This window comes from Juglans microcarpa x Juglans regia, chromosome 3S, assembly GCF_004785595.1.
Source record: "Juglans microcarpa x Juglans regia isolate MS1-56 chromosome 3S, Jm3101_v1.0, whole genome shotgun sequence".
Lineage (NCBI taxonomy): Eukaryota > Viridiplantae > Streptophyta > Magnoliopsida > Fagales > Juglandaceae > Juglans > Juglans microcarpa x Juglans regia.
The window spans coordinates 6,936,060-6,949,488 of NC_054599.1; the positions used below are offsets into that span (position 1 = coordinate 6,936,060).

Genomic DNA, 13,429 nt, shown 5'->3' on the forward strand with positions numbered 1-13,429 from the left:
ATGACCATGAGTCTGCTTTATGTATGTTAGCTGAATCTGCAATGTGAGAAGCTTGCTCTGTTCTATGGGTCACTACAAGGGGAATCACATTTCCCAGCGATTCACTTTCGTTGGAAAAAGTAATAAAATCGCTGCCTATCACCTTTCCCAGCGATTTATAAATCGCTGAATGTTCGCCGATATTAAAACCTCACTTTTGATCTACTCCAACGAAAGCCAAGAAACGCCAGGAAATATTTTCTTTACCGGCTAATAAAATTCGCCGCAAATAGGACCATTTATCGTCGCAATTGCAAGGTACAATTCAGTTGTTAATCGTTGAGAAAGTTCAATTCCAGCGATTTAATATTGTCGCTAAAAGATGGAAAATTGCCGGAAATACCATTTCCCAGCGATTACTTAAATCGCCGCAATAGACTAAATGGTTTTGAAATAACAATTGCGGCGATAAAAATTTGCCGGTATACATCAATACCAACGATTTTTAAAACGTTGCAATTGAGTTATTGATTTTGTGAACTCAGTTCCAGCGATCATTACATCGCTAGGATTGATCTATACCGGCAAATTGCAGTCGTTGCGAAAAATAAAATAAATTGCCGCTTAATAAAATCGTTGGGAAAACTTGTAATATTCGCCGCAAATACTCTAAAATGTCGGTAAAAATTATTTCCTGCGATATAGAGTCGCCGAAAATAATAAGTTTAGTGTAAAAAATTATTTCCGGCGAAGTTGAATCGCCGGAAAAGATATTTCACAAAATAAAAAAAAAAATCCACAAATTAAATGAACACAGGAACTCATTAAATGACAGGAGCAAAAACTAATTGAAACTAGCCCAACAATAAAGGTACAATCATCAACTTGGCATACAGAAATAATGCACAAAATCTCACAATATAAATCCCAACACAAACATACACAACACAAGCAATTAGAGAGAGTCTAGAGGGGGGGAGAGAGAGAGAGAGAGAGAGAGAGAGAGAGAGAGAGAGAGAGTCTTTGATTTTTATATATTTACCGATGATCACAAGAAAGAATCAGGGCTGTACATAATTCCAACCACAGCAACTTTTCCATCGGAACTCTCATGGACCATGTGCACCTCAAGATCAAACTTCCGGCCATTGATAGTGTGTTCAAAGGGTGAGTGCCAATGGCTTTTGCATCTTTTGCTCAACCAAAGTTATTTGTTTGTATGAAAAACTATTGAAAACAAGGGACAAAAACCAGCCATCTTTAAGCTTTAGCTCTTCATTTAATTTGGTTCCAACAAGTTAGTAAAAAGCTGTCAAATGCCATTTTAACGATGAAATTTCAGCGATTTTTTATACTTCCTTGTTCTCTTCCATTTCTAAGTAAATTCCTATCATTTGTACATTCTTAACCCACGATCTTCATATATCTTTCATGTAGAAAACTCAATGACCTTTATTGGACAGCAAGCATGCTATTAGTTATTTTCATGAATTCCTTTAGAATGCTGGAAATGAGGAGTTTTAAAGTTTGATAACTATAAAAAAATCATATAGTCTACTTAACCTATATATTTGCACAGCGATTTATAGGAAGCAAAATCAAGAACCCAAGTTCACAATATTTTAACTCAAGTCAGGTACTTCATGACTTTGTTCAACTAATGATCTTTGTTCAACCTACTCAAGTCACAATATTTTAACCTAATGGTCTTTGTTCAACTACACTCTAAACAAGTTGATGTCACAATAAAATATAAGATTAAGACAAAAAAAATAAAAGATTGCATTTCTTTAACATCAAGAGCAACCTGAAAGACTCAAGTGAGAGCAAAACAGGTGCATAAATCTAAAAAATGCATTATATATGGAGAAAATCTCATTAAATATAATCAAGAGTTAGACTTCTTGTCTTACTTCTGCTGCTGCGCCTTCTATCGATTTTCTTTCGTTTTATGCTCATTGGAGAACTATATTAGCAGCAGTAAAAGTCTTCGTACTTAAAGACAAAAAAAAAAAAAAAAAATTACAATTCTTTGTTAACGTACCTTGATTATATTCTCAGTTTTCTCCTTCTTCTTCACTTTTCAGAAGCTGAAAGGCCTCATGCCTATGATGTTTCATCTGCTCTACCTCTTCCTTTATAAGGTTGACAATTTCTTCATCTTTTTTCTACTTGGATGCTTCCATTTCTTGCAAATACATTTCCTTATGCTTCTTTGCCATCTATAAGTTTCAAATAGAGAAAATAATGAGATTCGAGCTAAACAGTTTCAAATGGAAGGTGAAACTCACTACTTAAAAAAGGTTGACAGTAGCAGAAATTCAAGAAAAAGCAAAACATGATTGTTGTTTGTGTGCATAGCTTGAACCTGAGAATGAATGTGTACTGATGATCATGAATTATAGAAAGAAATCATGCATATATAATTAGTATCATCCAAAATAAATGTGTAAGGTTTTGCACAAGTAGAGACACAAAACCAATAACAAGTGTCACCAAAGTGGTGCTTCCAATCATCACACCAACTTCAGCTATGCCTGCAAGAACAAACTGAATTTCATTAGAATTTCATGACACCAACTTCAACTTTAGCTATACCAACACATGACAACATAACATTTGGTGCTCCCAATCATCACACCAAGTTCAACACAGACTCACAAATTTACTATGTTCCTCACATCAAACTTGAAACAGGAAACAACAAACAAATAAATATAAATGACAAACTTACAAAAACAACAAACAAGAAATGAACAAAGCATATCGATCTGTTAAAAAACCTAACGTTAATATAACACACGTGTCATCTTCAAGTTATATGGGGTAATTACTTAAACAAAGAGCAAACACCTTTAACGATATTGATAATCTTTTTATTCCCCATTTTTTTAAATTGGCAAGAGATGATTTTAGGTGCCGTTTAACAAGAAACTGCAATGTAATAGACAGCTGCATCATGGAACCCATAGATGTCTTTATTTGGTAACCTCTCCCAGCAATACTCCCGCCTAAATCCTATCTTAATGCACAGTAGCATAAGCCCAGAAGAGGGCGGAGGAAAGAGCTTCCATGAAAAACACACGTGAATTGCAGGTAGACTTGACAAATGCATGAAGAAACATAGCTGAAGAGTCAAAGCTCAATGTCTCTCTGCCACAATACCTGTTCCCCCCCCCCCCCCCCATCCAAATAAAAAAAAAAACCCTCCCTTTCTTTCCTTAGATCACAGAGAAGTAAGAGAATGAAAAAAAAAAAGCATAAGAATGATACACAAATTATCTTCTCCCTTTAATCATAAATATAAAATTTAAACGCACCCCGGGTATTAACTCTGATAATTCCATTGTATATCAAACAAATAAAAACTCAAGGTTGAGCCAGTTTCCTGTATGAACATAGCAAATACATATAACAAAACAAACTCACCCTCTTTCAAAATATAAAATATATAGTTTTAAAGACACCATATATAAACTTGTAACAAAGTTAGCATTTAAAAAAGGGAATGGCACTCGCAAACTAGAAATCAAGTTACATTTTTCATTTCTACTTTCCCAAATAATTCATCTGAGTCAATTAGAAACATGCAGCCAAAGGGAAAGGAGAGAGGGGAGGGTTGGGGGTGGGGGCACCATTTTCAGATGCGCTTATTAGGTGAAAAACGATTGGAACCTACCACTTATCTAATCCTCATTATTTCACCTATTCCAGGTAAAAGACTCAATTTTCCATGTTCCACATCCACTTCTTGGAACCATATTTCATTTACTGCTTGCTAAAAATAAAACATTGAACAACACAACAAAGTAATAAGCATAATTTATGGGTAGACATAGCATAAAAACAACAAGCAAAACAAATAACAAAAAGAATTATAAAGTTCAAATCAATTTCAACCAAAAGTTCTCAAAACCCAAATTCTCAGCTTGTATATACTGACAATATTCATTTTAAGGGCTTGTTAGAATCCACAAAATAATTGTGCATTTGGCACCGTAAGTTAATTAATTAAACAACGACAAAGTACCTGTATTGTACAAGGTCCTAATTACACAAAGTAACTTATCAAAAAAAATTACACAAAGAAGTAGCTTCAGAACAGAAAAAGAAATTACAGCAAATTACAGAGTGGAAGTTCCTCTCCCTCGGGAAATTCCCTTTTGAAGGTAATGCCACTAGGGTGCAAGAGAAAGAAATGTGTTAAGATGGAATTTAAACCAATACTGGGATGAGAATGTGTAATTTAAACATTCAGATGCTACTGAAGAGGATGGATCCTGAAAGTTTCATAAAAATTAAGGTGAATTAGAAAAACAATCAGTTATAAAAAATAAAAGGCATGTTCCGTTAACACACGTGTTTGATGCTTAACACACATGCTTATATATATATATATATATATATGGAGTAACACATGAAAATTCTGAGCTTAGTATGTCACAACTAGCTGAAATGCATTAAAGTCAAGGCTTTTGGGTTAAGCATTTGCTAAAATTTCTAAAGCTAACCATGCTTTGTTCCAGATTAAAAACAATGGAATATTCACCAAGGTGTGACGCCCAAAACACACGTGTTTGATGCTTAAGAAAACCAGATGTATTGCCTACATCTATCAACTTCTTGCGTCTCTAATTTCCACTGTAATCCAACCATTATTCACACTCTTAAAACCTCAAAATCACTAATATGAAGATAAATAAATAAATTATAACAAAGTCAAACTACTATAAATCTAGGAACCAAAATAATTAAAAAGCAGCCTGTTTAAGTGATCTGGAACTGGTCATGGTGCCCTAAAAATATTATTCTGCTACTGCACCAAGTCGATTTGGTGTCAGACCCCTTTGCCCTATGTTATTATTCACTTTATTTATGGCAGATAATAAGTCCTCAGTTTCGAAGAAGCCATTACAAGAAGAAAACAATAGGTACTTCTTCATTAAAAAGTAAAACTCATAATCAGAGACTAAAACCAAAAACCTTATATATGAATCAGAGTGGCGCATAATGGGAGTAGCAGATAATAAAGAAAACCTTTTTTTTTTTTTTTTCTTTTGTAACATGCAGTATTCATGATCCAGAATGATCTTCCAAATATTAAATTGAGGTCCTAAGATCAGTGTACCATATGAAAACATAAGAGGGAAATGCAATAAGACAAAGTCGAGAAACTCACAGTTGAAGAACTGAATAATAAAGTTGCAGGCATCCAAAGGAGAGACCAATTTACTTTCAAGCTTGGATAGCATCTCATCAGCTTTCATATGCAATTCCTAGCTAGCTACTTTACACTTGTCTCTATAAATTATTAGTGGGAAAAGGAATTAATTATTTTGCAACAAATTATGCAGAGTACTTGTCATTTGATCATGAGCTACCTAATCTTCTTGGTTTGCCCTCCCATTAACGTGTATTAATTATATCATATATATATATATACACACACAAACACACTCGTGGTCGTCAGAACTTCCCCACCAACAGTTTTATAATCTAAAACAATTTGAGAAAGCAAAATGCATGCCCCATTTGATATCTTAGTCTCTCAATCGGTCATGAATTTAGAAGATTACCATATATATATATATATATATATATATAACACCTAACTTAATTAATTAATCGTTTGCCAGCATGCATGCTGTGCATTCTCTCATGATCTCTACCCACCTTTCTCCACTATTTCCATCTCCCAAATAACCAAAACCCCCCAGCATGCACCTATCTCCTTCAATTCTCCAGCTTTGAAAAACACTCTAGGCCCTTGAAAATAGCAATCTATTTCCTTCTAGAGGGCAATAAAATTAAGTAACCTCCAATTTACTAAGAAAATGATCAATTCAGTACTGAATTGATATCTTTTCTCCTGTTTCTATCTAATAGGCATGGTACTCACAAAACACCAGACTATGAACAAGCACAATGATATCTTTTCTCCTGTTTTTTGGGTACACACGTTCTAGGCTATGCTTCAAATTTTCACGCAATGATCCAGGCTCGTTGAATATTGTCAAGTACCAAAAGCTAAAACTTGACAAGCTCACGTTTAGTGTGGAGAAATGTAACCAAGATAGGTTTAAGAAAGCATACCTATCTCCCGGCTCACTGTGCTCAGCAAAATCAAGATTCCATTCGCTAATCCTCTGCATTGCAGCATATCCTCCAGTGGCGAAGGCCCTAAGAAGGTTCAGAGTCGCCGTGGATTGGCAATAAGCCCTTATCAATCTCTGGGGGTCCGGAATCCTTGATTTCTCGTTAAAAGCATCTCCATTTATGTTGTCTCCTTTGTAACTCGGCAGTTTCACACCATCCCTCTCCTCAAATGGAGCCGATCTGGGTTTCGCAAACTGACCCGCCATTCTCCCAACCTAAAACAGATCAACCCACCACGATTCTCAATCATAATTCAAAAATCCAAATATTGAAATCATCAAATATAAATATGTTCATGTGGTTAGCACCGAGAGAAAAAACAAATATAGATCATTTCAACATCTATTACACAAACAACCCAAGAGAAGCAATACAGACCCTAATGATAGGCATTTGACCACCAAACATAAGAACCGCACCCATCTGAAGAAGCACCCTGAAGGTGTCCCTTATGTTATTCGCACTGAACTCCTTGAAACTCTCGGCGCAGTCCCTTCCTTGCAAGAGAAAGGCATTGCCCACGGCCGCCTCGGCTAGCTTCTCCTCCAGGTGCCTCGCCTCGCCAGCGAAAACGATGGGAGGGAAGGCCTCGATGGTCTGGAGCACCGAGTCCAGCTCCTTCTGGTCCGGGTACTCCGGGAGCTGCAGCGCAGTCTTGGACTTCCAGGTCTCCACCGTCCATTTCAAATTCGATGCCGCGACGGGCAGCGTAGACTGCTTGGTCGAGGGCTCGGCAGCATGGACAGCCGAGATGCGAGTGATCAGGGGCTTGGCGTCGTACGCTTTGGCGGAAGTGGGAACCAGAGAGTAAGTGGGTTGGTGATGGGGGTGAGAAGGAGGGGGTGGCCGTCGAGGTGAGGTCGTAGTGGCCTGCTGGGGCCGTTGGCGACGGGCTGTGCGCGGCGGAGGGTTGAGGGAGAAGAGGGACTGCGGAGAGAAAGGGGGAAGGGGGAGAGATGGCTGGAGGGAACGAAATGAGAAAACTTAACGCGGGGGATATAATTTAATGAGCTTTTCCGGCGCTTTTGAATCGCCGCTAATAAGTTAAAATGGGAGCATGTGTTTTTACAGCGACAATTTTCGCCGCAAATAGTAAATACTACGGCGATTTTCTTTAATCGACGGAAAATTAGTTAATAATTTTATTGCGACGATAAAAATCGCCGCAAAAGGTATAAATGTCGCCGCAAAAGTGAATTATACATTTTTCCTAAGTGATTTCCTAACTTCACAACGAAAATTAAGCGGCGACTTAAAATTGTCGGAAATAACCTCTATTTGCAGCGAATTTTTTTGTGACGATTTTAAAATCACTGGAAAATGCCTAATTTCTTGTAGTGGGTAGACGAAGGTAACAACATTCTAAGGGAAGCTTGCTCTATTCAAGCATCTTGTGTTTGCGGTTTGGTATATGAAACACACCGTTTTATTTGTACACGTGGATGCCGGGTACGCGAAGGTTCTCCCAGCCAGGTGCAAATAGACTTTTTGTTTTAAAAAAAGTGAGTAAATATAAAATCCACATTATACAATTAATTTTTTAATGATGAGAAATGATATTTGCAGTCGTGGATAAGTGCGCAAGCGTCATGTAATCTCTTTGAAACAAGTGAGTAAATACAGGATCCACATAAAAAAAAGTTAATTTTTTAATAGTGGACTCTACTTTTTTTCAAAATGATTACGCAATACTTGCATATTCTACAACTGTATGTAACTTTACTCTTTAATAATGGACCACACTCTTTTTCAAAAAAAGAACACAGTACTTGCATAACCCATAACTGTATCTAGTATTAATGATCTTGTTTCTTAAGCATAAGCTTGGTCATAAAAAACACACCTCTAAAAAAAAATTATAAAAATAAAAAATTATAAACAAACAAACACATGATTTAGGCTTCTTTGATTTCCATGTGATGGAGTACTATGGCTAGCTCCTCCATGTCATTTGGTTCAGAGTGTTTTTATTACGCTTTTTCTTATTCTTTTAAGAGAAAAATCATGTATTTTAATTTGTACTCTTTTTTATTTATTTGATAAAGTATTTTATTCTCTTTTTTTTTTTTTTTGAATAAGTATTTTATTCTCTTAAACCATCATGTGTTTTGGCACTTTGCATATACCAAAAGCTATAAGAAAATTATAATTTTGCATCATTAAATTCGACAGCCACGATTGTGCACGTACCATTCATTTTTTATCCATTTTAAGGGCCAAAATTAGGGGTGAGCGAGGCCCCTGCTGCCCCACTCCGCTTCTGCCCACTAAGTCCTATATTACTTAAGGATAACTATTATATTATCTTGGCCTCCTATATAAAAATTGGTCTAAGAGGTAAAGACAATCCAAAATCTAACTCTAATAAGTTTAAATTCTTTTTATATTTATAAATTTTATTTTATTATTTAAATTATATTATAATTTAGATCTAAAAAAAATATTTTTAGATTAATTTTTTTTTTAAACACAATGTATTGACTTAGGCGAGAAGTGGGACGGATGATGTTTCTTCTCTCACCTCTACCTCCCGGGTGGGTGGAGGGGAAAAATCCCAACCCCTGCATAGTGCAGGACGGGATGAGGGAGAGGGTATCCCACCCGTACCATCATGTGGGTATCACCCCTAGCCAAAATTTATTTTCTATGAATTTTTTCACTTATTTATTATGAAATAAAGGAAGAAGTGTGATGAAAAAGATGTTACTCGATCGTTTCAGAATATTCATGAAGTTATAATTAAAAAGTACTGGCCGCAGAGAAATTAAAGTACGTGTAAATGCATGGCGCCCAATATTGGAAGGTTATGACGGCTCACAGTACCATTAAATACCACATTATAAGCAAACCTTAAAACGGAATTTACCTAAAATATAAAAATGATGGAGACAGGAATAAGTGATCAACTTATTATGTACATTAATTAGAATCATTTATTTATAGTTAATACATTTTTATCCGATTTTATGCTCTTAACCTCGATAATCGTTTCAGAATGTTGATGTTCTGGTCATGCATTCATGCATGTGTACGTGCTGATGCGTTGATATATGTGCACAAACCCAAAATTGATACCAAAATAAATAAAAGTCCACGAGAATTACCGCCGCAACAAAATTGTACAAAAATATATATTAACGTAGATTCATCATATCTATTTTATAATAAAAATAATTTTATAATTTGATAAATACATCAAATCACAATATTTATGAGATTACTTTTATATAATTTCTTTGTGATCAGAATATTTCTCATAAAAGTTGGATACTATCCGGTTTGGATACATAAAACTATTTCATCTCATTATTACAACTTTTTTAAATTCTCATATAAAATATAATAAACAATTCAATTTTTTTAAATTTTCAAATAAAAAGAGTATTAAAAAATTATATTCTAATAATATTTTATTCAACTTTTAATAAAACATCTCATCTCATCTGAATTATGTAACCAAACGAGGCCTAATTTAAAAAACAAAATGACAAAAAAAAAGACATTCACCTCGTTTTTAATTATCATCAGTATTTCAATATTTTCTGATGTGCCATTAAATAATTGATAATGATAATCAGGAAGAGAATAATTAGTCGTTTGCAAATAGTAATGGCTTAAGTGGAAGCATCATCAAGAGGGATATATTGCATGTATATTAGCAACTCACATTGGTTAATTTTTTTTTTCCAAAATAAATAAGGGAAAAACAAGTTATTTTTGGGATGATGCATGCATGCAGGCGGCCTTTATATATATATAAACAATGTACATGGAATGATGTGCATGCATGTGTGTAAAACCAATAAGAAAAACATAGCAAAGCATTAATGAAACATGAATGATGATGTGAATCCATGCCATTTCTGTGATTGGTAATCGTTCACTAATTAATTTCACATTTAGTAGATTCCACCGAAAAATGTAACCCCCAAAGACGTGTGCACCAACTTCAATCATCTCATCCCCCAATTTATACCGCAATCTGTATTCTACATTCTCTATTCTCTCTCTCTCTCTCTCTCTCTCCTGTGAAACGGATTCTGCCCGGCCAGTACTAGAAAATATTCCAAAGATGGAGATCAACCCACATGAATTTAACTGGTACTACCCAGAAGAATATTCTGATAGGTAATCGACTAAATTCTGGCAGTTGCGCATGCATTCTTTTGTATTTCATATGAACCTCTGATACATATATACACACACACTTTCTTTTAACATTTTTTTGTCTGCTACATGCATGCTGCTTAGAAGTTATGGGGAAAAAGATAGAGAGAATGCTACTAAAGTTTTCGAGGCAGGAAAAACGATTAATTTTACCACTTTTTCCTTGGACTTTTAAAGAACTAGAAAGGGAAAATGCTAGTAAAATACAAAGTTTGTGTATTGCTGTTTCTGGCCCAGCTGGTAAGACAAGTAGTAATATAAAGATCAGAAATGTTTGGGTTGTTCTTTCTGCAGGATATTAGAATTGCCACCATTGGATTGTTACTTCGAGTTAGAACCACTTCCATTCCCACATGGAAACAAGCAACTAGACATCACTGAGTTAAAAAACTTCGAAGCTCTGAATCCTGATTTTTTCTCGGCAGAACCTGACTTTCCATTGTTTTATGAAGATGTAGCAGTCGACCAAAGTCCTCTAAACTCTGTTACAGACTCTATTGGTCAGTTTGAAAATCTTGCAACTTACTTAAGTGAATATTCCACGATAATTCATCAGGGTGAATATCATAGCTCAAACAACACTGAAGAGGAAAAGAGGACAATAAGTGGGAGGAAGAAGATGGCTGTGCTGGAGTTGGATGAAATACAGAAGCATTTTGACATACCAATAACAAAAGCAGCAAAGAAGATGAATGTGGGATTGACTGTATTGAAGAAAAGATGCAGAGAACTTAATATCAAGCGATGGCCTCACAGGAAGCTCAAGAGCTTGACGTCCCTCATTAACAATGTTAAGGTATATACCTGCCTGCCTGTTGTTTTAACATGATGAAGTTGATGACAGGCATGAGTCTTATATGAGCTATCAATAAGGAATAGCATCCTGTCATTCAATGTTTTTTTTGTTTTTTGTTTTTGCTGTAGATCATATGACTTGATTTCTTGAATTAGATGTGCATTGATCAAGTCCAATCGTAAAGAAAATCGTAGGTTGTTGCGCGTTTGTGATTATGGCAGGACAACATGTCCTGATCATCATATCATATCATATCATGTCGGCAGACCTCTACTTCATTCAATTGCATGCATCGTATTACCTATTACGAGAATTATAATTTGACTGTCAAAATCCATGCATGCATGCATAGAGAATCTGATCACTGTGTGATTGTTTTGGCAACGAAATTGCCACTTGGTGAATTGTAAGATTGTTGAGTACTCCGAAGTACTTTTGCTTGTGCTCAAATCATCTCTTTTTTTCCAATCCATCTTATATATATCCATTGCTGAAAAGTCTGAAGATGTTTGGGGTATTGTAGGAATTGGGTTTGACAACAGAGGTAGAGACATTGGAGGAGCACAAGAAAATTCTAGAGAAACTGCCAGATGCAGAGCTGACAGAGAGAACGAGAAAACTGAGGCAGGCTTGTTTCAAAGCCAATTACAAGAAGAGGAGGTCTCTTGCTATTCAGGCCGCGTGAGAGCTTATTTCATGGCACATTATTTAAATGTAGAGAGAGACAAGAGGCCGCCTAGTTTGTTAATTATCTAGATTATCATATATGGCACATTAATTACCAATATCCCACATCGATGAAATTTAATATTAAATATTATAGGGTTTATAACCTGTCATATTTATAATTTCTTTTCTAATTGCATACAATATTTTGGATAGTTATAGATGCTCTATTCAAAGGAATTAAAATTCTGTTGCTAAAGCCCTAAACACGCACATATATATTTTTCTCACATTCGGCAATAATTTGATATTGGAATAAAGAATTTGTATGCACGTGTAATTTAAACCTAATGGATTTGAAAGGGCGCTAGTGAACATTCCATAGGAACAATAAATAAGTAAATATATATATTAAGAAATTAGAAAATAAATACCGCCTATCCGGCCACTAGGGGATGGCTGAGCAACCCGCCCGACCGGTGCAAGTGGGTTCCTTCCTAAAAGAATATACAAGCGGCGGGTGCCTCACCCGCCCACCCATATCATATATATATATATATATAAATACCTAAAACTTTGGATTGATTTTTGTAAACGACATGGAGTCCAAAGTTTTAATCACAATCTTCCTCCACCCTACGTGAGAAATCATGAATAAAATTGCAGGGTTCGTTCTCTTTAATAGAAGAAAATAGTGTAGGGCCAACTAATTTGTGTATCTATTTTTCTCCACTCGAAGTTCTTTAAGTTCTTACAAGAATTTGATATTATCACTTTACGGTATTCTCTAACATTTCAAGAAAAGGAAATCCAGGTAAGAACTTTGATCTTTTTTTTTTAAAAAAAAAAAAAAAAAAAAAAAAACCTCTGAGCTTTATTAAAACTCTCACTTTATGGTAGAGGAAAACCTTAGGTACAACGTAGACACCAAAAGTCACTTATGTCTTTGGAGCTCAAAATCGTAAAAACCATAAACGTAAAAACACCGTAAAGAGCATCCTAACACAGGAACGTCTAGACCTAACAACTAATACTTCCATAATTAATAAAGGTAAAATTCTTCTCTCTCTCTTTTCTTTCTGAAAAGGTGGAGGTGAAGTGTGTGAGTGTGCGATTTCGGGCACGAGGTGTCAGAAGGAGGCAGTTATAACGGAAAGGTACTTTCTCAGGGGAGGAATATTCAGTTGAGATATTTTTAGAGGAGGACAGTAGTGTAGGGTGGCAACTGTGCTGTTTAGAGGGAGGCTTACGTTGGTGAAAGATGGAGAAGTTGAAGGAACTGGAGGAGAAGTGGTGCAAGTTTCGACTATCTGAAAGGGAGGCCGCAGACATAACTTTCGATGAAGAAGAGGATGAAGCATTGAGATACAAAGAGGACAGAAGCTTGGTGGGGAAGGTTTGTTCATCGAGAGTGATAAGCAAGGAAGTTCTAGGCTCAACCATGGGCAAGGTGTGGAGGATTAGCAAGGTAGCAATATTTATGGAGGTATGTACAAATACTTTTGTTAGTACCTTTGAAACCAAAGCTGACAAGGAGAGGGTATGGGCTGGGAGACCGTGGCTGTTTGACTATCAGTTGTTAGCCATGAAGAACTTTGATGGTCTTACTCCACCATAGAGGATGAGTTTTGAGACGGAGAGTTTCTGGGTAAGGATGCACAACCT

At 35.8% G+C, this 13,429-nt stretch overlaps 2 protein-coding genes across 2 annotated transcripts; one reads left to right on the forward strand and one right to left on the reverse strand.

Annotated features, from left to right (window-relative positions):
- Positions 1 to 5,858: 5,858 nt before the first annotated feature.
- Positions 5,859 to 6,999, reverse strand: LOC121258647. Its single transcript, XM_041160192.1, has 3 exons — positions 6,677 to 6,999; positions 6,514 to 6,549; positions 5,859 to 6,350 (listed from the first exon to the last, which is right to left on the reverse strand). Exons 1-3 carry the CDS (start codon positions 6,815 to 6,817, stop codon positions 5,859 to 5,861), a joined length of 669 nt encoding a protein of 222 aa, XP_041016126.1. The 5' UTR covers positions 6,818 to 6,999.
- Positions 7,000 to 10,207: 3,208 nt separating this feature from the next.
- Positions 10,208 to 11,783, forward strand: LOC121258648 (protein RKD4). The gene is made up of 3 exons (XM_041160193.1): positions 10,208 to 10,263; positions 10,597 to 11,098; positions 11,622 to 11,783. The coding sequence occupies exons 1-3, from the start codon at positions 10,208 to 10,210 to the stop codon at positions 11,781 to 11,783; spliced, it is 720 nt and encodes a 239-aa protein (XP_041016127.1).
- The last annotated feature ends 1,646 nt before the right edge of the window (positions 11,784 to 13,429 follow it).

Bases quoted from the DNA above. Each gene is read 5' to 3' on its own strand.
- LOC121258648 (XM_041160193.1), top strand. From the start codon at position 10,208: ATGGAGATCAACCCACATGAATTTAACTGGTACTACCCAGAAGAATAT. The intron at 10,264-10,596 runs GTAATCGACTAA...TTCTTTCTGCAG, and splicing joins CCAGAAGAATATTCTGATAG to GATATTAGAATTGCCACCAT. The intron at 11,099-11,621 runs GTATATACCTGC...GGGGTATTGTAG, and splicing joins CCCTCATTAACAATGTTAAG to GAATTGGGTTTGACAACAGA.
- LOC121258647 (XM_041160192.1), bottom strand. From the start codon at position 6,817: ATGGACGGTGGAGACCTGGAAGTCCAAGACTGCGCTGCAGCTCCCGGA. The intron at 6,550-6,676 runs GAAGCTAGCCGA...CAGATGGGTGCG, and splicing joins GAGGCGAGGCACCTGGAGGA to GTTCTTATGTTTGGTGGTCA. The intron at 6,351-6,513 runs GTCTGTATTGCT...GATCTGTTTTAG, and splicing joins GTCAAATGCCTATCATTAGG to GTTGGGAGAATGGCGGGTCA.